The sequence below is a fragment of the Cygnus atratus genome, chromosome 9 (assembly GCF_013377495.2).
Source record: "Cygnus atratus isolate AKBS03 ecotype Queensland, Australia chromosome 9, CAtr_DNAZoo_HiC_assembly, whole genome shotgun sequence".
Lineage (NCBI taxonomy): Eukaryota > Metazoa > Chordata > Aves > Anseriformes > Anatidae > Cygnus > Cygnus atratus.
In genome coordinates, this window is record NC_066370.1 from 17,489,036 (window position 1) to 17,514,764 (window position 25,729).

Genomic DNA, 25,729 nt, shown 5'->3' on the forward strand with positions numbered 1-25,729 from the left:
ACAGTAAGCTACATCACTGCGATGCTACGGAGCAGAGAGCATCATTAGCGTACAGTTCAGAGTTATTGAACTAATAAACTGGAGAGGCTTCTCCTAATACAACAGAGATCCCAAAACAAGCTGCTACAAACATTCCCTCAACCATCACATCAGTTGCTTTTAAAATTAAAATGAAACCAAACTGCTGAAAGAAAATAGGGTTTATGGTAAAACTCAATTTTATTACTTCACAGGAACATGGGCTTCATTTGATGCGAGAACACACCCACAAAACACAGATGTTGCTCGATGGAGTTCAGTCTACGTCACTTCCCAAGGTTTAAATTTTCACATTAACTTGAATAAATGCTACAGGAGATAATGCCAATCAAACCTCTGAGGAAATAAAGATAGGTTGAACATTATGCCAGAGATGCAACCCAAGGCATCAACACTTCACAAGCCTGTCTGGCTCAGCTATCAGTGCAAGTGAAACGTTCGAGATATCACCTTCACACTCAAAAGGGCCAGGTAAGAATGGAGCAACAGCACATTAAACAGCACAAAGGTCCATCCTCCATTCTGCAATATCTAAAGGCCTAGCAATAGGTATTTCTCTGCCCTGCAGAATCAAGGCCACATTTTCAATTTTTGTTTGATTTATATCAGCTGCACAGTCATTCTAAGCTATAGATTAAAGCAAACAAAATGGAAACTAATAATTTATTTCCAATTGTGTTTAAGGTTTATTACAACTCAGGTAGCTTGCATTTGTCATGCATGAGATGGAGCCTTCACCAGTTCTGGGACTATTTGTATAATTCAGCACAGCGAGACAATCTCTTCCGAACAAGTCATGAAATTTAAGCATTAGCCAAACCAGTTCAGAGTGATTTATGAAATTCTCAATATCACATTAATGGAATAGCTAACAGCCATAACTACATCCACACAAATATGCCTCTCATAATAAAAACACTCTACATAGTTCTGAATGTTTTAAGAAATGGTAAAATGACTGCAGATTATGGAGTCCATCTCCTTTAAGGCATCAAAGACATTCTCAAGGAGGAGTTAATTAGTCCAGTTTCACAAGATACACCATTACAGAGTCTGAGATTCTGACGGCCTGTGATTAATTTCCACCCTACACCAACATATTTTGCTTACATTAGCTCTGTTTTCAATTTCCCCTCCTTTTTTCAGAGGCCTCTCACTGGTGTATTCACAGTTGGAGACTCGAGTTCAACTTCTCTGTACTGCCCCATAACCAACTGGAACACTTGTCGGCAAACCTCTAGATGACAAGGAAGCACATAAGAAGTACTTTCCAACATGTGTCTTTCCCCACCCTGTTCCCCGATTCACAAGGCAGCAGATTCAAATGCAAGCCCCCCTCCCCTCACACGGTCTGGTGCACATATGCACTTGTTTCAAAGCATCCGTATTCCTGCTAAACACAAAGTTCACAGGAATACCTTCCTTTTATTGCTGCCACTGATAAAGGGATCAGGATTAAAGACTCTCACATTGAGAAGACAGATTCCTACCAGCTAGTTGTGGGCACCAAGTGTCAGGAGAGGACTCTATGTGGTCCAGTCCTCCAACGTATTCCCATGCAATGGAAAATGTCCATGAACACAGCATCTTTCATGAAAACTAAGGGGCTTCATGGGAGGCACTGCCACTCCCAGGCCAGTACACTGGCACTACACATCTTTCAAACTTCCTTACCAACATTTTAAGTTCTGAATATAAAGACAACTCGTTTCTGCAGTTCCCTTTTGCAGGGAGTCTTGCTTGAGGACATAGCTCCACTTGCATGCATCCAAAGCTGGCACTGCTTTCGTCCCTCTTCCTGGCCAACCCATCCTCCCTCTTTGCTCATCTGGTATAAACATTCAGTGAAAAGTTTCATTGGGGTAAGACGTCCTCTGTCCTCTGGGCCTTTTGGCTGAGTTAGTTTTAACCCAGATCAGTTGAGCTGGTCTCACCACACTGCAGCACGAGCATTTGTGCCATTCATGTGATAGCTGTATGGAGAGAAGATGAGAACGGCAGCACTAGCCTAAATGCTGTAGCCTAGCACACGAGAAACTACATCCCAAGCTTCAGTTTTCATTGAAGTCACCCTCCACTGCTCCCAGTCACTCACCCCAAGAAGGAGCTGCTGTTTGTATAGGCAACGCTTTGGAGAAACATAGAAACCATGTGCTGTGGGGACCTCTGCACAATACAATGGGCAAATCTATCCTTGGCCAGTCTGGGTCTTTTTTTTTTTTTTTTTGATTCAGTAAATTCCCTGATTAAGTTATCTAACCAAGAACTAAAGGCCTTCCTTATCTTGCTAAACCAAGCCAGTCCTTGCCAGCTGCCAACATGTGGAAGTGGGAACACACTAGGATACTGCAGAACCTCCTTCTCCAGCACAACTCAGCATGCACAAGCTTCCACCTCCTGGCCTGACTGATCTCGACACTCCCTCATTTCTCCCTGCTCCCTCTGATAACCTAGGAGGGATTTGCACCTGGCTTTGCACAAGCCTGAATTAATCTGCAAGACAGGGAAGTCAACGTGGTCTTCTTCTGTCAGAAGTCAGGGCTAGGGACTGACACCGAGTCAAAGTGAATCTGTGCAACAGATGACGTTGAGCACTGAGAACAGCTTTCCCCTGGGCTCACTTCCTTAACTGGCCCAAAAACACAGCGAAGGCATTTGCTGGTGTAGCAGTCCCATACAACAGCCTCTTCAGACAAAACCGGCTTTCTTCAGCAAGAAGCACACCACAGCTTAGAGATCAAGGCGAAAAAACAAAAGTCTCAAGATCCACTGTTCTCACTTATCCCTGCTCAGTGTAACAATACGGCAAAGTTCAGTGTTGGATTTACAGCCTCCAATCCCTCTGGAGCAGAACAATTTTTTTGTGTTCCTACCCACCACAAGTGCTATTATTCCCAACCATGAGTGCTACCGAACGCAAACGAAACTAGGGATGCTTGAGACAATCAAATAGCAGATGCAAGAGAAATGAATTAATTTATATTTGAATAAAGGAAAAAGCCAGTGGGAGGTTAAAGACAACAAGCTAGAAGGGAATTCATTTGAAGACAGAGCTGAAGGGAGATGCAAAATGGTACATTTCATTTCATATTGCGGAACTGAAAAATGACTCAAAGCCATCTGAGATTTAAACAGTTACAGCCAAAGATTTTATCTTAGTATCTGAGCTGTGACTCTTCAGGGCCAGGTTTATAATTCTCCTTAATACACACACCATGGAGACTTCTGCAGCATATAGGAACATACTATCAATCTGACTGAACACCTTTGCACTTTTTATTATACAGACAAGGGCTGAAGCTTTCTTTTTGTGCAAGGGCTGCTTTTTATCTATAGCGACAGGCTGATAATGACAGCTGGATAAGTATTAACAGAACGAACTTTATTAGCAACTTTAGCTATTTAAAAAACAGGTCTCCAGAAATTAAATCTGTAGATGAGTTGTTTAGCCACCCTAAAAAGTGGCAATTCAGTACTATACGGCCACATCAGGGACAACAGAATACTCAAATAGGTTCCAGCTGTTCTTTTTATGGCATTGAGTTTTTTTGATACATTCAAAGCATTATTGCATCAGAAAACATATCATGCATCTTTATGTTTCCAGACAAATTCACCTGTATTTGTCATTTCTAGCTACATCTCAAAGGTGCACCAAATCTACAGTTTTATGGTTTAGTTGCATGCTTTGCCTATACGCATGCTGAGATAATAAATATTAAATACAGGAAAGAACATAAGAGAACCAAACTGACATAAGGAATATTATACGGCAACTCTGTTATGTTCTGCCAGTTAAAGAGCTTGTCAAAAAATTGAGGTAACAACAGTGGCCACACCACTCAGCTGAGAATCGCTCAAAATTCACGGAAGTTTTCAGAAATTCAAGTACACAAACACCAGCTGCAACTTGTCAGAAATGCCAGAGAAATTAGGTTGGCTGCATTTTATTAGTCTATTAGCTGGCGTTCACACAGCTCCTTGTAAATCCTTTTTCTCACTCGGGGCATATCTTCCTGGGAGAACTGAAAAGGCTGGTCTAAGGCGAGGCACTTGCAGTACTGAGGAAAAGGAAAAGGCTTGATTGAAAAAAGGACATTTACAATGTGAACAATACAGGCCACTGATTATTTTTTAAAAAGCAGTCCTCTTACCTGGAGCACAAAAACCCCACAGTCACTGTCATTTTTCTGTTGTGGAATGCACTAAAGGAAAACAAACAAGAATAGACGTGTTAGAGCCTTACCCATCCTTAAAGAATTAAAGTCCTGCTTCAAGTCCAAAAGCAGATTCTGCGAAACAATTAAGTACATTGTTCCCAGAACCAACTGTTTTGCAGCAGCGGGAACTGGAGTTGTCATTACTTATTCCAGTCCCAACTTTTGCAAGGTGACACTCAACACCATGTTAGACCAACACCTAACATTCAGAAAAACATATTGTATAGGCCTGAAAAGAAATTACAAATCTTTCTTTCAAGTTTATTTTCTTTTAGCGACCTATGCAGAACAGCTTCTCAATTAGTTTAAATAAATGTTTGTACAGCGCTATCTGCTTTACACAGGACCGAACTATAGCAGCAAAGTCACACAGGTCTAGAGGAAGATTATTCTCAGCATCCGTGCTACCAACAGCGGCTTTCCTCCCCCTGACACACCAAAGGTTCTCAAAGAAGACAAAGGGCCGCGCGCTGTCAGACAACAGGACTCAGCGAGGCAGTCTCAAACGACAACTTTCAACCTTTGTTACTTCGCCAGACATGCTGAATTTTGACATGCAGAGCTAAGAAGTCCCACTTGTTAGTGCTGCTATGTCTCTGGAAAATGAAGGGGAAAAATAATTTTTCCTCAACTTCCAAGTCTTCTGGCTTACAGACTGCAGGAGGACAAACCCTGGCTGCCCAGGGTGCGCTTGAGTGCGGAAGGGAATCGTTCTATCATCGTAGCAGCATCTAAAAATAATCCTGTGCAAAGAGGGAGTTGCTGGGAGTGTCTAGTGTGCAATGACCTGTTGTATATCTTCAGAGCCATTATGGGATGGCTACGCAAATCACATATTCCCTCATTTACACTACACACGTTATTCTCTTTTATTGCTGCCAGACTTTGTTTACTTGTGATCAAATGTAATGTGCTACAAACAGCCCTGGAGACCAAAGCTCTCTATCCATAACAAATATAAAATATCGGCAGCAGCAGCATTCGCCTGTTCCCTCCCTCACCAAATCCCATCCATTTAGCATAGTTCAGAACAGTCCTTTTGGGAGAAGTTAGGGAGCTTAGCCTCCAGCTCACTCTGTCCTTGACCTTGCACCAACATCGGCACCAGCTACAGGTTTTGCTGCACAGATATTTAACTGACCAGAGATCAGGCTCAGATCACCAAGTCACTTACAGAAAGTATTAAAGACCTGGAGGGAGTTGAATGAGTGACAGAGCTTTAATTCCCGTGTGTAACCACCCGTGTAGCTCCTACCACCTTCCTTGTAGTCAGCATGAAACAATTCACTACTTATAAAAAATATATGGGTTTAGAAGCAATCTCCTAAAATCTGCCAGAAAGTCAGACTCCGAGACTCGAGGGGCTGCCATTTACCTTTGTCACAGCAGTCTGCCAACCCTGAAGAAACTCGGGGCGATTCTTCTCTTTTGCTTCAGTCAGCAAATACTTTCGAATGTTCTTTATAAAGGAAAGGGAAAAAAAAAAAACAAAAACAACAACCCACTATTATTCACCACCTAAAAAACAGGAGGGAGACACTGACATCTTTGTTGGCATCCTTTTGACAATGAGGACAAATTTCACGTATCATTAAGCATTAGGAGCTCAGCTCAGATCTGAAGGTAAAGAGATCAGCACCTTCTAACACCAAGGCTTGTTTCGGTCCATCAAGGGAGACTTTAACATCCCTCAGCCCCACTGCACACTTGCATACTTAATGCTGGGGTAGCTGTGGCACTCGTACACAAAGTCAGAGCGCTCTCAGACATGCAGAACTACACCATGCAGTCTCACACGTGCTCTCTCCATACTTACTCAGCTGACACCAAGGCCTATACTTTCAGGATGATAGCCTTTTCCTGCCCAAATTTCGGTACAAAAAGCTTTGAGTTCTGCAGCTAATCAGCAAAGCTCCAGGGAGTGTTTTAGTGACATACAGGAAAAAATAGTCTGACACAAGAGAAGGAAGCAAGATAAATGAGCCTCTGGTCTTGGGTTAAGCAAATCCTTCTCCTTCTCTGTAAACAGGCTGGTGGTTTATAGCACAATTTAAACACACTCCAGCACACTGAGGTTCACCTTAATGGGTGGACCACAGAGGAATTTTGGGTATTGACCCCCTACTCCCCAGAAAGGGCAAGAAGAAAAGTGTTTCATGCTCGTAAGACAATTAAGTCAATTAAGTGCAAATGCCTTGCCCAGAGAGGGATGGGAGAGGCCACATTGCAAGGCCACGGGAGAGACTGCAGGGCTGCTGAGAGGGCCCCTGGTTTACGCAGCAGGTTCAGAAGCTAGAGAGCAGGAGGTCTCTAGCTCTCCGAACAAACATTAGCTTCACCTTCAGCAAATGCCAGAAGGAAGCTCCTATCTTCATTCAGAAGTCCTAGCTGGGAACTCTCCTGGGTACAATAATTACTACTCTGCTGTAAGCCAACAACTACACACAGTTAAAAATAGAGGGCTGCTACATCAAACAAGCAATTAAGTTGACAAAATTAGCTTTTGTAAGAGGGTCATTACAATTCGCTAGTCCCAGCAAAAACTTCCTGACTGTTCTTCACAAGAAAGACTGATATTTTAACTCCAGCGTTCAGGTAGTAGCTTCAAAAGGTTGCTGGTTTATAATCAGAGGTACTCACCCCGTACTTGTGCGGACAGAGGAAAAAGGCAACACACTGTTAGTAGCACAGTCACACATAAACCCCACTGGGCAGCACTATAGCATCTTCAGTCCTGTTCTCTCACCTAGGCAACCTCCTCCAAAAAAGGACCCCAGTTTGTCATTTCCTAAAGGCAAGCCCTTTTGCAGTTTAAAGAACTGCTCTTACTCTCCTCCCGACTATCTGCTTACCCATGGCCCTCGGCTTCGAGGCCCTGCTTTTGGTGGGAGTGACAAGACAGAGCAGTAAGAGGTGTGTGGATTACACAGTCAGGCTATTTAGGTAATATGCAATCAACTCCCTGGCGTGGATTCTCTCTAGGACCCCCCAGGTCTGTGCTTCAGATTCCTCCTCAGCAGAGCAAGCTGATTCTCATTTCACAGACAGCAGGACAACAGACACATTGCATTTAGACTTTAAGAGAGAAAAGGAAAAGGGGGGTTGTTGGTTTAAGAAAACAATTCAAACTTTGCAAACAGCTGCCACTCTTACCTCTACACAAAACTTAAAATGAATGCCTTGGGAATCATAAAATGAAATGATTCGACTGGGGATGTTCACAGTAATGAGGGACCAGTGGACTTCCAGGTGAATAGGAATTAACAGGAGAGTCTTTTTGAACAAGTCCACCTGGCAAGAAGAACAATACACATTAGAGACGATTCCACAGGCACAACACAGCAAAGCATGCGATGAATCATACCCAAGTCTCCTACCCACCCACCACCCCCTAACTGAAGTTTTTCAGTTCTCTTCCAATACACTCCTCACGTTTCTCTCATACACAAACGTAGGAGCAGACACAAAAATACAGTTACAGCACAGAAAGTAGCTAAGGAGCACTGTGTAGTACCAGAGCTAGTCACCACCGTATTTGTGGCAAAAGTCTGCTCACATTACACTTCAACAACTGCATTGAAGTTTGAGTAACAATGGGAATACAACTGAGACTCGATAGGGGTTGGTCACACATCTTCGGTAATGGCATTCCTGCAGCATGAATACCACTGGCTTCTACAAGATCTGCATCCCAGGTAGGTGACACATCACGCAGCTGTGCTGACAAGCACCCCACAAACTCAGCAGGCTGGTGGAGTTCGCCTCCCTCTGCCGTAAGGCAGGCTCTGCGCCTGGCCTGAGGAACGCAGAAGAGGAGTGCTCTGGTGAGCAGAGGAAGGGAGGGGGAGAAGACAAAGTAGATTCATGCTTCCTTGAGCTTAATGCTGTAGCAGGTGTACTGTGGCCAAAGGCGGGCAAATGAGGGAGAAGGTCTTAAAGTACAGAGCAAGGAGATCAGATACAACACCCCCAGTGTCTGTGAAGCAGATGAGCCCTTATGCTTTTGGAAGCCAGTCAAGCCAGGGCCTTTCATGATCTTCCTTCTCCCAGCTCCTCTCTAAATGGTTGTCTAATTGCTGGGTTTTTGGTGGTATAGTACAGAAAATAAGCAGAAATAGAATACTGAATTAAATTAACTCATCCTGTGGAAAGATTTCTATGCTGTTTTTTTTTAAGCACTGTGCAATTTGAACAGTACATAATTGCTGCGCACTGGTACAAGGCAGGCCATTTGTAGGAAAGAAAAGTGTATTTTTTGAGTAGCAGCAGGAAGCAGAAGGCAGAAAAAGGTCTGAGCATTCACAGCAGTTACCAGCAGAGCCTTGCTCCCAACAGCGTGCTGATTGTCACAAGCATCCCGGCTCCCACCTGCAGCAACTGCTTCCTGACCACACTACAGCACACTCGGTACACAACGATCCATCATCCTCAGAGAGAGGAGAAGGAGATGTGAGCCAACAGCAAGCCCGGCCCTCAAAGGAAAGCTGGAAGAAGACAGATGAACTACACCTTCTGTGATGTACTGCAGCAGCAGAGCCCGGCTAAACTCAAGAGTCCTCAAGCGGCCCTAGCTGTAGGATGGCTGCAGGCATGCAAACCTGTAGCAGGAGAGTGGAAACAGGCAGCCAAGAGCTCGAAGAGTCTTTAATGAAGACCCGATGTACAGAAATGATGGTGGCAACCTGGCGTCGTGCCAGCGAGACAGCGCAGAGCCAGGTAGCTGACACGCCAGCGGATCAGAGCAGGAGCACCAGTGTGCTCAGCAGCCAGAAGGACAGACACGAGCAGGAGCTATGGAACCACAGCAGCTACAGGCAGAAGAGCACGTCCTTCTGGGCTTTGGCTGCCTGTGTCCCAGAAGAGCACGTTTATAGAGCCCAGAACAGTACTCTTGCGTGTTTGAAAAGCAGAAACAAGTTCCCCTTAATTGCATATTGCAGGATGAGGCAGTCTACTTGAATCCTTCCAAGGGAAACTCTTTAGCTCTTGTCCTTGCTTTAGAGATTCTTCAGAAATTCAAGTATAAACGTCTTTAAGTAACTGTCCTGCTCTCATCTGGTCCCTCTTCAGCTGCAACATGAACACAGGCTCTGGTTCTGGAATCTACCTTCACTTCCTGGGTTTTAGACTGCTAAAGAGAACTTTTTTTTTTTTTTAATCCAGCAGAAATAAGTACCAATATTCAGTGTCCCTTTAAAGAGGTTTTAATAAATTATATGAATAGATTTTATATTTGGATAATGAGTTCATCTCTAGCACTTCACAGATGTGTGCTATTTAAGAGCTCCTGCAGAAAGATCATACATTCAAGCGTGGTCCTTGATTAGTCTTGCCTCATCTCCCACATTAGAAAGGACAAATGTTCACAGAAAAGAGTGCTGCTCTTTGTATTAGCTACCCCAGAAAATATTACAACCCATGATACGGTGTGGGTTCTGGAAAGCAAGGCAAATTCTGTCCTCACCATGAAAACAACAGTATGGATTATTAATTATTGGTCTCTATTTTCCACTAATATCTGTATATGTTACTCAGGAGTAAAAATTTTATTTTAATCAAACAATCCGAGTTTGAGATAAATGGAAGAAGCAAAATTAAGTTTGCTCTCCAGTAGATTAGTGTACCTGGCACTGTCAGGAGCAGTAAGAGATATTTCTTGCAGCTAAATTAACAGCTTGCATGAACATACACAAAGAGATAACCTACCACCGAAGATGAAGCTATTCAAGGTACAGTTTCACAACGTAAGCAGGCCAACTTCAATAGTATCACCCTACTGATTCTAGTGACCACAGCTCACTCTGTACAACTCCTTTCCAAATCCATCCTTTCCAGATAACATATATTGCACCCAGTTTCAAGTTAGTGATTCAACCCAGCCCCCAAAAACCACAGCACTGACAACGTGGAGTTAAACGATACCTTTTTAGTCCATCGTTTTACCCCATTATATCCTTTGGTAACGAGCTGTCTATGAAAAAAGCTGTTAAAGAAATGAACCTAAAAAAGAGAGAGAGGAGGAATGAGCACAGAAATCTTCATGCACAGTCATTCCCCCTCCCCCAGGAGAATTTATATAAAAAAACTTGCAATGAGGCATTATTTAATGCAGGTTTTTGAAACAGAACCCCAGTAGGGACAAACAGAGGCTTTGCCAAGCCTAAACTATCGCTGGTCTTCAGCAGACAAAGAAAGCAAGCTTTATTTCCCCATAATATATGATGTGAGTCATTGCAGCATTTGTATTTACACTTTGGTATCTCCAGGCATATCATGTTTAATTTTTTGTTTGGGATGGGACTGGGAGAAAAACACTGGGACAAGGAGTTAGTTTTTGCTGTTCTTTACAGGTATTAAGGAAGAGATCATTGGGCTGACAAAATGGGGGTGGTGAAAAAGGGAGTAACTTTGGCTTCTAGTTGCTGGAAGCTCTGAGACTCAAAAAAAAAAAGAAATGAAAATAAAATTTCATCAAAACAGTTATGAGATTTAATCCAACAACATGGTCATTTGTATTCAACTACTATGACCAGCTCCAGACTTCAGACAAAAACTGTATTGTGTTATTTAAAAGCATTTTTAAGTTAAACCACATCTGTTTTTTGAGTAACTAAAAACCTACGTTTATGGAAAAAAAATGCAGACTTATGTTAAAAACAATTATTTAGCTCCAGGTTAACACTGTTAACCCCTGTGCTTAGCTTCTTGCAATTACAGGAATGGATTAATACAAATGCAAAACTGCAACATCTGTTTTTGATAATTCTGCTAGCGTAGAGGTGGTAGAAGACTTGAATTATTACTTTAAAAAAGTTAGAAAATTCAGCATCCGAAAATGCAGGCTAACAGCCATTAGCTATGCCAGCAGACTTCAAAACCACATTCTGAGGTACCAGCACAAAATCTCCTATGAGGATTTCAATTACGCACTATGAAGAAAAAGCAGACACAAGCAAACAGATACAATCTCCAATACCACAACCCTAGCACACGCTCAGGAAGTACAGAGAATACTAATGAAGAATCACCATCACCACCAATCAAAGCAACAACGCTCTTTCTTCTGAGCTTGAAGATTTTAAGCGTTGGGTTCTGCAGAGCTCATCTAAAAATGGCTTTGTTTGGCTCTTCCTTTGTGGTCTCACCTGAAAATTGTTCAGCTCTACCAGTAAACAGATGGCTTTTTATAATTGCCGCTGCTGCAAATTTAGTGACAGAAGAGGGGGTTTGTTGTTTTCTTTTCCTTTTTTTTTTTTTTTTTTTTTAAGTGCCACCAACAGTTAGACACTGCTGTTGGATGGCAGTAAATACTCTGCTGAGGATGCACAAACCAGCAAGTGCTGCACAGAGCCACTCTGTGTCCATTCCCCTTCAGCAGGCAGACAGCAGAAGCAGTTTGAGCTGCTGTGGTCCCCACAGCTGCGGGGTGGGTGAGCATAAGCAGCACATGTGCGTGGCTCATATTCCACCATTCATGGTCTGTCATCTCAGCAGAAATCTGTATTTAGTGGAAATTTCAGCTAAAACACCAGACTGGTGAACAAAGGCATGGATAAAGTGCTTTAGAAGCAGACAGGATGGAGACAGAAACCTTCAGGGGAGAAAGGTCTGTGGGATGGGAGCAAACAGGGCACCTATCCTCCACAGGTAGGTCAGTAACATCAGGCTAGCACGGAGACCACCTGCAGAGCTAACGCAACAGATTCCTGAAATGAGTGGCAGCACTGAAAACTGTTTTAGTGCAGGAAAGGAAGAAAATTTGAGCAACAGACAGCAGCAAATTGTAATGGAACCACTCAAAACATCACTGAGCTAAATCTCGATCCTGTATCTGAAATATTCATCCCTTCCCTCTCAATCCCTCATTAGGTACATTCCCATAAAAACAAAAACCCTCACCTTTTCAGGGACTGCATCCATTATGAGTTCACCATACATGTTAATTATCTGCAAGAGTTAGTAAATATTTGAGTATGTACAGAACAACTTTGTAAAACCCAAATTCACAAGTTCCCATAAAAAGTAGGGCCTTTCCCACTTAAAGCAGCAATAAGGAGCTGAGCAATTACAGTAACATTCTGCTGCAGTCTGAAGGACAAGCGCTCTGGAACTAATAGTGGTCTGCCCAGAGAGAGACTCCGTAACTGGCTGCTTGAAGTCTGCTTCAATCTGAAATGCAGTTTAATTCAATTTAAGTGTACCAGTGCATGCCCTGGGAACTACAGCCTTCTTGGGTTTTTGGCTGGGGGCCAGTCTGCTGCTTCACTCTGCTGTTCTGCTTTTCTACTACTGAGCTTGGGGCCGGGGGGAGACCCTAAAACACATGTGGGTAGCCATTATTTTCTCAAAATAGTGCAGTATCATTTCTGCAAAAGGAAGCAGCTTAGTTGTGACACCTCCCGTCTTCCACGCTTGTAACCACTATTACTGCACTTGCCCTTGTAAAAGCTGCTCCCCACATTCTCTTACTTCTCAAGTAAGGAGAGCCCATCTATAATGTAGACGGTGAGCAACTGACACCCTAACAAAAAAGGGCTAAAAAGGGGTAAAGAACCGCACAAACACCGAGCATCTCTGACCTGGTCATTCAGCCAGTTCTGGCCTTCCAGTGTAGCTAAATCATCCATATCTAGCATGTGCTTATTATAGAAGACCCGGAAATTGCAAGTGGAGGTTTTTGGATGTTTTTCCCGATACTTCATGATTTCCCTGGTGATAAAAGGTTTTCTAAAACGGGATTGAAGAGGCAGAAAAAAGTAAGTCAATGTCAAGGTCATATCAAAGAAACTTCTAATCCTTAAGGTGTTAGACACGGAGCACGCGGTAGCAATGCAAGCAATTTGTCCTTTATAAAGTCAAGAACATGATACTGCTACACACCTATGGGAGAAATCTTCATTAAAGACTTCTTTTAATCTTCCCATGACATCTTTTTCACAGAGTGGAACTAAACTGCCATACTTCTTCATAACTTCATCTAGGAATCCTTTAAATATACCAGAAAAATGAAAGCACAAACATGTGAAAAAACAAACAAACAAACCAAACCAACCAACCAAAAAACCTGCAAGCTCTGATAGTCACTTCTTCCTAGTATGAGCAGCAATCATTCTGCACCCAACCAACAGACAGCATCACACATGGGAAGTATATATTAAAAAAAAAAAAAGAAAAAACAAGCTTAAATTGGCAACACAAATAACAGCCGGATTGGGGGGAGGAGGACAAAAATAAAGAGGCAGAAATCTGATCATTCAGCTTTAGAGGAAAAGATCAGACCCCATTCATGCCACATACACACATATCTACATCAAACTAATTATACCGGTACTATGAAGAGAATCCAGCCCACTGCCTGTTTCAATTAGCGTCTTAAATAATGTTACCACAACATGAAGAGCTATCAGTTCCTGCAACAGTTCTCATTGAAAACCCAGTCTCTTCTCCTTATGGTATGCAGAATTACTTTCCTCAAACGTTAACAGCTCTGGTCTGCAGAGTGTTTGCAGCGTTCAGCTCCCCCATTGCCAGCATTACAAACAGAAGGGACACCAGACAGATCCCAGCAAGGCTAACTCATTCACCCCAGTGTCCTAGTGCCCTTGTCTGGGAAAGCACTGGACAACCCTAACACCAAAACTAAAAGACATTAGCTGGAAATTAACAAAGAGATGAATACTGGACAATTTTTTTTTTCAAAAACCCCCAAACCCAACAACAAGGAAATAGATTTCTTTTTTTCTCAGACACAATACTAGAACAGCGGAGACACAAATCCCACCCAAGCATCCAAAACTAATTTTAGAATGAAAGAGAACAGAAAGCAGGATTTCAACACTTACTAGTGAAGAAGAGAATAAAAGACCAAGTTCTCCAGCTCTCTGGAAATGAGCTTCCAAATGCAGCAGAGAACATGTGTTGTATATACAGAAGGAAAGCTGGATGTGAGAACAGAGCCCACGGAAATTGCACTAACCCAAATTCCCTTCTCAGGCCTGGGTGTGAGGGGAGAGGGTATCCCTGGATGTTGCAGTATATGCCTAGTTCTCTGCTTACTAAGACTCTAAGGATATTTCCTGGAAACTTTCAAAGATCAGGACGGGAAGAAGCAAGACAAGAAAATCCTGACAGAAGGAAGTGCCAGGAGAGCAGCAGTAAGGGAAGAACAAAAAAAAAAGGAGAGAGACCAAGAACAAAACACAGAGAGGCAGGGAAAGCAGTGGAGATACAGCAAGAGCTACACCTGGAGGTGTCACAGAAGGAAGGGAGGCTCAAAGGCTGAGATCAGACAAGCAAGCATCCTTCACGAGGAGATACCCTTCCCTGCAACTCTGCCACACACTTACCTACAACTTTTATCCCTTACATCTTAGTAGACTGTGACAGGAAGGATATTTCTCACTGATTAGAAGTCTACATAAAAAGATGCATGGGACTTTTAAGTGTACCTCGTTCTCTTAATCTATAAAATGTTAAAAAGCTGTTTGTTCATACGCACAAAAAGAAGGATTGTTCTCAGAGTTACAATTCACAGTAGCAAAGCTCTAGGAGACCTCTAACTCTGACCTCGTTTGCGCTGGTGTAACTGAATAACTCAAGGAGGAAAATATGGAGTTCAGCTCTGATACAAGACCATACAATCATTACAAAGAGGATTTACCAGAGTCCTGTTTGATACCTAACAGTACCTCAGAACGCACTAAATGCTGCTGCCCATTAACATCCATGGTCAGCTGCTACACAGGAATTCAAAACTCAAGAGCATCTACACTAGAACCGTTGCCAGCCTGGCAGTATCTTTCAGGTGTGCAGTTAATTCTTAAAAACACTCCCAAACACACAAGAAGTTATGTACAGTTATACCAAAACTAAAATGTTTTGCAGGTTTTCAGCTGAGAGAAGTATGAACGTGTAGATAACGTAGACCTGGTGTCAGCCCTCAGAGAAGAGCCCCCAGCTGTGAGGAAAATGGGAACCTACTTTCATTGAGAAGCTAGGTAAGAATTCTCTTAAAATTGCCAAAGCGTGAGAAAGTTTAGCGCATTTGCTGGCTTTTTTGTTTCCTTCTTTTTGTTTTTCTGAAGCCATTCAGGCCTCCCACAAACAGGAACACGATGATCTATCAGACCCCAAAGCTTTAACCTTGAACTACACTGATACAAGCTGGGCTCTTGACTGTTACAGAAGGACTACATCCCTTTTTCTGCTGGACAAACTTCAGAACTCCTTTGCAGAAGTGGTCTGCTCGCTGTGGTACCATAGTTTTTCCTCACTTTTTTACACAATGCCTGGTCCTTGCTGGATCATGTGAAGTCAGTCACAGAGAAACACATCCCACACTAACTTGCAGATATGGAAAGCTAAATCACATTCTGAGGTCCAAATTGTCCTTCTTCACATTGTGCTTTAGGGATTCACTCGCACATTTGCAGGGGAGGGAAAGGCAGAGCGCTAGGCAAGGATAAAAAGGAGGGCAGAAAAATGAGAGCACGTCAAACTTGAAGCAGTCCCTTTAACACTAGCTGACACTAGCTGCAGGTTTGTGGGAATTTACTAAGCCTGCTTCTCCAAAGGAAGACTTCAGGCATCAGAACACTGCTGAACTTGAACACTGTATTAAAGGTAGCAGGTGGCACAACACCTTACTTTGCTACTCCTTACTATGTGCATAGCATGCTGGTATACATAACTAAGACACCAATTACTATTTTTACCATGCTCCACGTTAGAAACTATCAAATACTGCATGCTCAGCACTGACTAAAAAAATCCCAAAGCCTTTTCACTAAGCCTCTGCTCCAGAGAGACTAGTTCTGCCTTTCTAGAAAAATATTGTCTAAGAAGATTCATTAAACCTACTTCACAAACAATCATGGAGAACACCAGTTGACAATGACCAATACTTGGCTCTTAAAACCTGGGTTAATGAAATTACATGGGTTAGTTTCAGACAGAGCAAAAGGTAAGTGAAAAACACCAGAAGGAAGTATTAGAACACTAAGGGTTTTCAAATACCAAGTTAGGAATAATAATTAACAACCATTTAAAAAAAATCGGAAGTTTCAACCCTATATCATCTTCTGAAACCATGCGATAAAAGACATTTAAAGTGTCTACCAACAATCTTCCACAAAGATTCCAATTAAATTACATTGCATTCTCTAAATAAAAAGCAGAGGCATTATCCACCCATCCCTCAAAAACAGCTTATCATATAAGCATTAATTTGGCCTTCATGCAGTTCTCCCCTCTAAAACCTCATTTCATTGAGTGTTATGCTAAGTGCCTTTCACAATTCGAAACAAGAATCTATTTCAATAAAGGAATTAAGGCAACATGTGAACTCCACGATGCATCCAGCAGTTTTCAGGAACTCCCGGGAGCCCAAAGATGTGTAAAAGGTATACCACAAAGCCACGTTGCCAACTGCTCATCGGCCACTCCAGAAGTTTTCTGACTGTTCCTTTTGCCTCCCTTCTGAGTTCCTGATTTCAGTCCCATGCTTTCCGGGGAAGGCTCCTCAAGAGGACTTTTAGAATACGGGTGATCTAGTAACTTTGCACTAAAAATGTCCAGGTTTAAGGAGCCCTCCACTTCCATTTGGCTAGAGTTGTCCTCATTTTGTGCCAGCTCCATGGATGAAGGTCCATTTGCAAAATTGTCACTGACATCAGAATCCTGCAAGGAGGATTGTAGCGGCATCATTCCATCTACACCCATAAGCTCACTCGGTTCCGCATCGTCTTGACCCGAAACAGCCATTTCCTTTCCTGTCACAGAGATCGAAGTGTCAGAGGAACAATCCTCTGCCAGAGCCTCGGCAGCCTCCACACCGGGCAAGGTCCCTGCCTCCGGGGAGGCTCCAGCACGCAGTTCAGGCAGCACAGTGCCAGCAGCGCCATCCTGCCCTCCGGATCCCGGCTCCTCAGAACCCAGCTCGGCACACGGCAACGCATCCTGCGCATGGCAGGTCTCAGATGCACGTACTTCCTTCTCCTCGCCTGCAGATTTGGGTGTATTACTGTTCATATCTGATAAGCTGTACCGGTTCCAAAGACGGTCACTTTTCGATTTCCAGTAGGAAAACCAATTACACAATCCACCTTCGAAATCCCGCTGGAACGTCTCTCGATGGTCCCTTGTAACTTTCTCCACCCACCTTGGCTTGATTTTTCTCAGTTTGCAGGTTTTGCCTCTTGCTCGAAGTTCTGGGGATTTTCTAATTCTATACCGAAATTTAACCATAGAAAGTTTCTTATGCATCATAAATAAAGATCTCTTTTTTACAGTATTATGGCTAAATTTGGACCTCTTTCTAGTTGTCAAGGGGCCACAAGTTCCATTCCACTCCTTTTGCAACAGCATTTCCTTTTATAGTTGTTGAAAACTACCAGGACTGTGTTGCCCACACCATTATTGCTTTCTTCCACACTATATACAGAGCCACCTTTCTTTACAGGTAATTCAGCACCATGCTGTGTACCACATGAGACATAATGGATATTGCCAGAGATGCTATTAAGAGTAGCGCCAGTTTCTAATTCTTTGTTCAAGGATTCTTCACTCTGAAAGGATTCATTGTTGAGTTTTCTTACTGCTTCTCCAGACGGGCTTTCAGCTCTCTGATAGGGACAGGATCTTTCTGCCCTCAGTATTTTTGTAAGGAAAGCTCTATGGGTCTACAGCAGGTTTTTGATAAGTTTCTGCATTTAGATGCACATCAGGAGCCAACCTGCTTGGGAGCTCAAGAGCCTTCCTTTTGCACTGCAGACTTCTGTACAGTTTGTTGTGATTTAAGCTCACTATTAGCCGAGCACTCTGTCTTTTCTTCTTAGCTAGGAAAAATTGCCTTTGGAAGCAGTATTTCCCAAGCTCCCCAAATCCAGTGGTCCACCTTCTAGACTGGGCCAGCAACTGACTTCTTTTCAGAAGCAAATTTCTTCTGTGTTTTTTCATTTTTCTGCTGCATTATGATCTTGAAAATCAGCTGAAAGAATAAGGGAAATGAATTCAGAGTTATCTGGACTGTAACATAATAGCAAAACACCCAGGCACATTCCTCAGTCAACAAGCCTATCTAAAACTCCACCTGTCCTCCAAACACAATCCCACGTTCCCGGGGACATTCTCACTCACACCAAAAGGGAAAAAAAAAAAGCAGTAATTTCAATGGCTCGGTGTGTAAACAGGCTCTCCTCATTTACCTTCCCTTGAGGTAAAGCAATAAAGAGGTAATCCCCACCCGGCCCACACTCCCAAATGTAATTTCTGACTCTCTGGCCTGAGGTTAAACCTTGTTTGGTACCCACGTTGTAGAGCATGCACGGTTAACTAACTTGCCCCAAAAGGCTTTTCCAAAACACAACTTTGAAGTCCACGTTAGCCAACAAGTGTGTGCAGGTACCCGACTCCATCCCGTTGCACAAACGCTGACTCTTGTGCAACAAAAGCCAGCAGGCACTCTGAGGACACTTCACACGCTCACACAAATCCTTCCCGTAAGGGACCAGCAGTGTCCGTACTGCCACCCCAGAAATTCTCATGCTCGGACTCCACGAAGAAAGGCACAGCTCCCTCTTTGAAGTGGTTCCTCTGTGTTTACAGGAACAGCACGCTCCGGCAGACAGCAAAGCCATCGGCTGCTACAACCGGGTGTATCTCTGCACTAACAAAACAGTGCCAAAGCAGAACTCCAGTTGATCATCTTAAAATACCTTTCCCACTAAAAACCTGCATCTCAACGTGTGCAGTAGGGATATATCTCCCACTACAAGGGAGTGTAAAGCCTGCACGGCAATATATATTCATCCTCCCTGCACGGCACCCAGTTAATAGGCTAAAAGTATTAACTCAAAGGTGGAAGTATCCCGAAGGGGAAGGCATCAGCCAGACACGCTATAGGATGGTGCATGTGAGCTGTTCCAGCCCAACCAAGTACATCGCGTACTGTATTTCAGTACAGTTTGTGTTCTTCTCAAGTTCAGAAATGGACTTTGTTCCCCCCTCCTCTAACCCCCTGATGCTGATTTACAGACTATTATTACAAGTTTTTTCCATAGCCACGTCTAACTCAAGCATGACATGCATGTACTGTCTAGCTGAGAATAAAGCAGCTTAGACAGGGAAATAAAGCATTAACACTTGGACTTTAAAGGCGAACAGGAATGCCAGGCACCTGCAAAAACAGGTATTTAAAGTCAAGCTTGAGAAGCTCTTCATTTTTTTACTCTACTAATCTCATATGTAAACAGGAGGTGACAATTTTTTAGTTTGTTTATTTTTGTGGAGGGGTGGGAGGGTAACAGAAATGCCGTGGGGATAAAGAGCAACATTTAGGACTTGGGTAAGGTATTCCCACCACACAAAGCAGTCAGGAGTCGCTACCTACAACTTCAGGAAGAACCAGGCTACCTCTGCTGACAGCGATGTGCAAGACCGTACAGCTTCACAGTGCGAATGCTGCAATGGTGCCTAGCTCTTTTGTAACACTGCTAATCACCACACAACTTAGTTATCATAAAAGAATCAGGACATAACATTCCATCAAGCCCATTTTCTCACACTTGCTCTTCGAGCACTTACTTATTGCTCCACACCAGATCCAGTTTATGCCTGCTTTTACACCACGAACTCCACACGTCTGTGTATTGTGCACGTGACCTACAAAACATTCGAGTTGCCCCAGTGAGCACCAGCCAAACCACGTTCTTGCGAGGACAGCTTATTCCAGCCACACTTCCCAGGTGAAACAAACCAACCCAGCGAGATCGCTACGATCCCAACAGTGCCACGTATACGAGGGGCTCCTGCTGGCTCTGAGAGTCTCGAGCACTCCAGGAAGAGCACAGCACATCGAGGTGCCAGTGCCACTGCTTCTCCGTCTCAGTAACACGTGCATTCGCCCAGTAGCCTACCTGCTGGTTTTTAAGAACACTCTCGAAGAGTTTGGGGTCTCTGCTTCTCTCCTTTGTCTCTCACAGCAGAGTCCAACGAGAAGCATCCCCTCCGCGGACACCGCCTCAGGTGCGGAGGCAGGCTGAGCAGCCTGGCTTTCTGGGCAGCTTGGGGATTACACGGGGCCGAAATGCCTACAGCTGCCATTGTTTTACCCACAGCAGACGGAACTGATGATCACAGTGGGAAAAATACTCGGCTAGATCCTAGCAAAGATAAGCCCTGGCAACAAAAAGAACCTGAGGCAAACTTGAATTGTGAGGCAAGAGCAGTGCCACAGTTTCTGTGCAATCAATTGCAAAAGCAATCGAAACGGCTCATTTATGCATTAGTGTCATGAAATCGAGCTTTAAACTGCAACAAAGGAAGATGTCACGGAAGCTACTCTACCCACCTGTTCCTCTGCTTTGCATTATAACTGAGATCATTAAAGAAATGCTTGACATTACAGCTCAGATGATTAAAAATGCTTCATGCTTGTCTGTGATGCAGACACCAACTTCTCTACATTTAAAGGTATTTGCTGTGTGAAAAAGTTTCTGCCTAAAAACAGGGAAAAAAGTCTGATTATGCCATTTTATCCAAGCAAACCTTTCCTGCCTTCCCATCTCCTTTTTCAAACATAATCAATGTGGAGTTTGGATTCCTTTAAAGCAAAGGCCTCCGAGGAGCAGTTAATCCCAGTCCTAGAAGTTGAAACAGTTCACTTTGCTAATAGCTGTATTACTTAGAATGACAAAAGATAATCCATCCGCAAATATTTTATTAACAGGTGCTGCTTGAAGAACTTATTTTCCGTCAGTGCTACGAGAGTATTACTGGTTTTACTTGGCAACGTAAATCAGCAAGGCAAAAGCGAAGTGCACTTCGAAGTGCACTGCTAGGAAAGGAACTGAAATGAGCAATGCAAGACCCAAAATTAAGCAAAGCAAAGTTTAAGGACCTGAAGAAGTCACTTCTTCGCCTCATACATTGGAACAGGTGAAAAACCTTGGAAGTTGGGACCCTTTCACCATCAGATGAGTCATTTGGCTAGGAAAAACCACACCTTCGCTACCCAGGGATGCTGCCAAGTCCATACCAGCAGTCTCAAGCCCAGAAAATCCCCAGATGTGTATCTTCCAATGACAATAAGTGTAAGAAATTTACTGTCACTCATCCTCACCCTTTCAGCTGTGTTTGGCATACCATCTGCAAATGATTAACTGTTAAAAGGCACAATCTCCTTCGCACTACATGAACACAATCCTGAACAGTTCCAGCTCTACACCAATGGTGGACTCCGGTTACACACGTGCCTTGCACTCACATCTTTTAAAAACAGATTTGGGAGCCCCTCAGTACTTCAGCTTTCAGAACAGAGAATTACCCCAAAAGCTCTTGGTAAGCTACAAGTGAGCATGACTTTATGTCAACGTGACATAAAACTGGCCTAAAGCTCCCTGAAGAACTGCACAAAGAGGGATGAAAGGCCCTTGATCCTACACTCAGTAACACAGATACGTGTTATATTTTCATGAGAGCAATTAACAGCACGCTCCATTTGCAACTTATACGCGAGCTTACATGGTTGCAGCCTCGAGTGAAATCAGATACTGGGAACGATCCTACATGTTCACATCCTTCAGCAGTTTTAAACCTGTTACAGTTTAACTGCTAATTAATCCCTGGCAGTTTTAGAAAGTCCAGGTTTTACCTAAAAGGCACAAACTGAAACAGGAAAGGCAGCCCCAGCCACTGCTGCTACCGGCCCTCTAAGCGAAGGCTTCTCGCTGCCACCTGAAGCAGCAGAGCAGGGGAACCTTCTGTCCCTGCACGCACAGCTCCGGCACAGCTGGAGGCTGCAGCAGCACAGCTACAAGGGGTGCAGGTGGCAGCGAGCACCAGATCGAGGCACATGTAGCAGGTAACTTGGTCACAGCCGGCTCGCTAACTCCTGGTATTGCTATTCAAAGCATAGACAACGCTTGGTTTGAAGAGCATCAGTAAGGTAAACAAAGCGAACAGCCTTGGGCGCGCTGCTTTGCGTGGGCAGGAGTAACTCAGGCACCGCCTGCTGCCACAGAAGGCTGCAGCTCTCGCAGGCACTCAGCGAGCCCAGCTTTTCTCCATAGAGATGTGGGGCAGGCTCTCAAGGACAGGCGATAAGCGGGAAGGAGAGCAGCCGGAGCTGGAGAGCTGTGCAAGGTGCCCTCCCACCCCCACCGGCATCCAGCACTGGAAAGAGAGAGGAAGCTGGGCAGGGTGTCTCTCGAAACCACCGCGAGGCCAGAAGTGAACTGGAACGGTCAGGAAGTCTGAAATGGTTCAGTTACCACACGCAGAAGTAACGCAGGTTCACAGCACCGGGAACTATCCCCTCTCCGCTTTCTGTTCTGACCCGCTCAGCACATTTCGGTGACTGTTATCCAAACAGTAAGTTTTGTCCCAGAGGTGAAACGAGCTCTAGGGAAACGCACTTCGACAAAACCTAACGTATTAACACAAGGCCGTGCAGAAATTGCCAAAGTCCAAGCTGACAAGCTCACGGTGGGACAGGGCAGGGCGTGGATGGAGCTGGTGACCTGTTATCACAGGCAGCCACCGCAAGGCTTCAGTGCTCACGGTTAGTTTGGTCTCTTCCCTTCTCTGAACTTCAGCTTTCAGGAACTAACCCACAATCTCACCCAATTGGCTACACACCTGCTAAATTTATTCCTGGCAAGATTTTTTTAGATTTATTTATGGCAACATCCTCCTTTAGGCAAAACTAGATTAACGGAGATACGCATGTCAGATAAAGTAGCACTTAAGAGAAATACCGTCAAAAACCAGGATGATGAAAGAGCAAAACTTCTAGATTAAAGAGTCCAAGGTTACTTTTGTACTAATAAGGCATAAGGACATAAGTCATTTTTAATCTTCAGTTTTCAGGTGGATTTTAATGAAACATCATTCAAACCTTGTCCTCTCCTTCCTGAACACCCCTGCAAAGCAGAAGCACAGAAGCGGCTGAAATAAAGCTAACAGACTTTTTCATCCAAGCCTTGTGAAGGGGATGGGAACTGGAATTTCTGCCAAGGTCCTGGCACGTGTCTGGGATCGAGGGGTCTCCCTGACTTTTTCTCTTTGTCTTTCCTTAAAACACATGCACGTTTTTGCCAGTATTAAAAACATCTTCCCCTGCCTTTGGAGAAAAAACGACTTCTTTTACTCATGTTAGTGATGCACGTACAGGTAAGTGAAGGTGAGGCTTCTGCCAAAGGCAACCAGCTCCTCCTCAGAGCTCAAAGTCTGGGCTGGAGCGGGTTTGCTCAGGCGACGGCCGCACGGAGGGCAGGGTTGCTGACCCCTGGCTCGCTGAAGCATGGCCGTGCCACCACCACGCCGCGGGGCAGGGGGCTGTGCCCTGGCTTGCAAGGGCTCGGCGAGGGGCGAGCAAAGCGCCCTGGGGCAGCAAGGCCCCCTGCCCGCACAGCCAGGCGAGGCTGCGAACAACAGCTCGCTTGGTTCCGAGAGGCCGGTAACGGATGAAATAACCTTGCCCCGACCCCCAAACCCCGTCCTGCAGCCGCCCACCTCCTCCAGCGCCCCGGGGCTCTCCCGGGCCTCCGCCTCCCTCCCGCAGCACCGCGGAGGACGGCGCTGCTCAGGGACCGGGGGGCGGCCCCGCGGCCCCCACGGCGGCAGCACCGGGGCAGAGCCGCTCTGGGTGCCCTGCAGCCGCCCGGCCTCGCCTCACCTCTGCCCGCCGGCGCCGCCCGCCGCATCCCGGCCTCCGCCAAGGCCTCGCTCCGCTCCGGCTCCGCTCCGGCTCCGCTCCGCCCCGCCGGGCCCGAGCGCCCTGCGCCGGCGCCGCCGCGTCAGCCCTGCGACGGGGCGGGGGGCACGGGCGGCCGGGGAGCAGAGCGCCTGCGCCCGGCCGGCGGGGCCGGGGCCGGGAAGGACCGGGCCGGGCCCCTCGGGAAGGGCCCGGGCCCAGGCGGGCGGCGGGGCCGCGGACGCCTCCGTCCCGCAGCTGAGGGAGACGCTGCTGGAGGGCGGGGGACGGGGCCTGCAGGGTGTCCCCTCCTCAGCAGGACGCCTTAGTAGCCTTTTTTTTTTTTCTTAATAATAAATCATTGAGGTCTTAATCTGTGGATGTGTTTGTGAAAAATAAAATAAAATAAAATACCATAACTTAGAGTTCTCTTGTAGTTAACTCCCATCACACCATAACTTGAGGACTTCTCCTGTAGTTATTGCCATCACACCGTTAACTTGAGTTCCCTTGTAGTTACTCCCACCACACCATAACTTCAGGAGTTCTCTTGTAGTTACTCCAGCCCTAGCAGCCTGACAAAACCACCCGGCCTGCAACCACAGATGCGGGCAGGCCTTCCCCTGGCTGTGGTGGGGGCAGTGGGATTTGTCCCCTCCCTGTGGTGCCTGCTGTGGGACACTTCACATCTCTGCATCCCGGTTCCCCTTCCTGAAGAAGGGGGAAGAAAATACTGTCTGTTCTGGCTGGTGTGCTGTGTTACAGAGATGTCATGAAAGTGGGAAGTGCGCCAAAGCCAGTTTTGTTGCTGGGCGGAGAAAGGTTGCACTTCCTCTCACTGGGTAGCCCCTGTGAGGAGAAGCTGAAGGAATTTCTCTCTCTCTCAAAAAAAAAAAAAAAAAAAAGCATTGAAGCAGGGAAGATTGGGAAACAGCCACAATGCATCATTTTTTGCTAAAAGTCTGTAGAACGTGAACTATTTTGTGATCATGCAGTATCCATTATGCTGTGCATTCCTCCAGGAATTGCAGTATCCAGGCCATGGGTTGTGAAATTCTGTAACAAAGAAATAAAAAAAGGGATATGGAAGACAATGCGGTAACACACCATCAGAACAGAACAGTCAGTGCCAGACTGAGAGTTGCTGGCTTTTATTTGTTTGTTTGAAAAAATGTCCAGGCCAGCTCTCTCATTAAATACAGTGCTTTCCTAAGCAACCATTTGCTCTTCCTGTACAGTAAATCCAGCCAAAGATGGGCTAAGCAGTTTCAGAGCAACAGGATGAGTCCTCTGGCCTTTATGAAACACACAGTAAACAGGGTGCACAATGCAAGACTCAGGCTGTGAAGGTAAAACAGGAATATAATAAATGGAAAGAGGATTCCTCCCCCAACCCATCGCAGTGCTGCTGTGTTCTCTGGCTCTCTAACAGCACCTCTGCACTTGAGTCATGGCCTGACCCAGGCAATCATTAGTACCGTCTACTTCAGGCACTTGAGGCACATAAATGAGAGCCCAAGTTCATGAGATCCTCTTAAAAATCATGATTTGACTTTCTAATTTTTTTCTTCTTTTACAAGCCTTCTGGTTTTGCTTGTGAGGATCAGTCTTATCACGTTTCTGCTTCCTCCTTGTCCACGAGGGCTAGTAGCAGATCTTTAAAAACTGGAAGCTGAGATTCTCAGATGAGTAAACACTGTAAACTGCACGCTGTAAACACTGAGGCTTTAAAGAATGCATGAAAGACATGAGACTTGTGAAAATTAATAAATAAATA

General features: G+C 44.8%; 1 protein-coding gene across 5 annotated transcripts; it reads right to left on the reverse strand.

Moving 5' to 3' along the window:
• Positions 1-2,998: 2,998 nt before the first annotated feature.
• Positions 2,999-24,646, reverse strand: SENP5 (SUMO specific peptidase 5). 5 transcript variants are annotated; one of them, XM_035557260.2, is made up of 10 exons: positions 24,367-24,646; positions 16,667-18,246; positions 13,140-13,245; positions 12,839-12,986; positions 12,159-12,206; positions 10,182-10,259; positions 7,413-7,550; positions 5,635-5,718; positions 4,194-4,244; positions 2,999-4,100 (listed from the first exon to the last, which is right to left on the reverse strand). In XM_035557260.2, exons 2-10 carry the CDS (start codon positions 17,622-17,624, stop codon positions 3,990-3,992), a joined length of 1,722 nt encoding a protein of 573 aa, XP_035413153.1. In that variant the 5' UTR covers positions 17,625-18,246; positions 24,367-24,646; the 3' UTR covers positions 2,999-3,989. The 5 variants fall into 5 exon arrangements, with proteins under 5 accessions (XP_035413153.1, XP_035413151.1, XP_035413149.1 ...); XM_035557258.2 differs by lacking the exon at positions 24,367-24,646 and adding an exon at positions 23,935-24,071; XM_035557256.2 differs by lacking the exon at positions 24,367-24,646 and adding an exon at positions 23,935-24,071 and having other exon boundaries at positions 2,999-4,118.
• Positions 24,647-25,729: the final 1,083 nt, after the last annotated feature.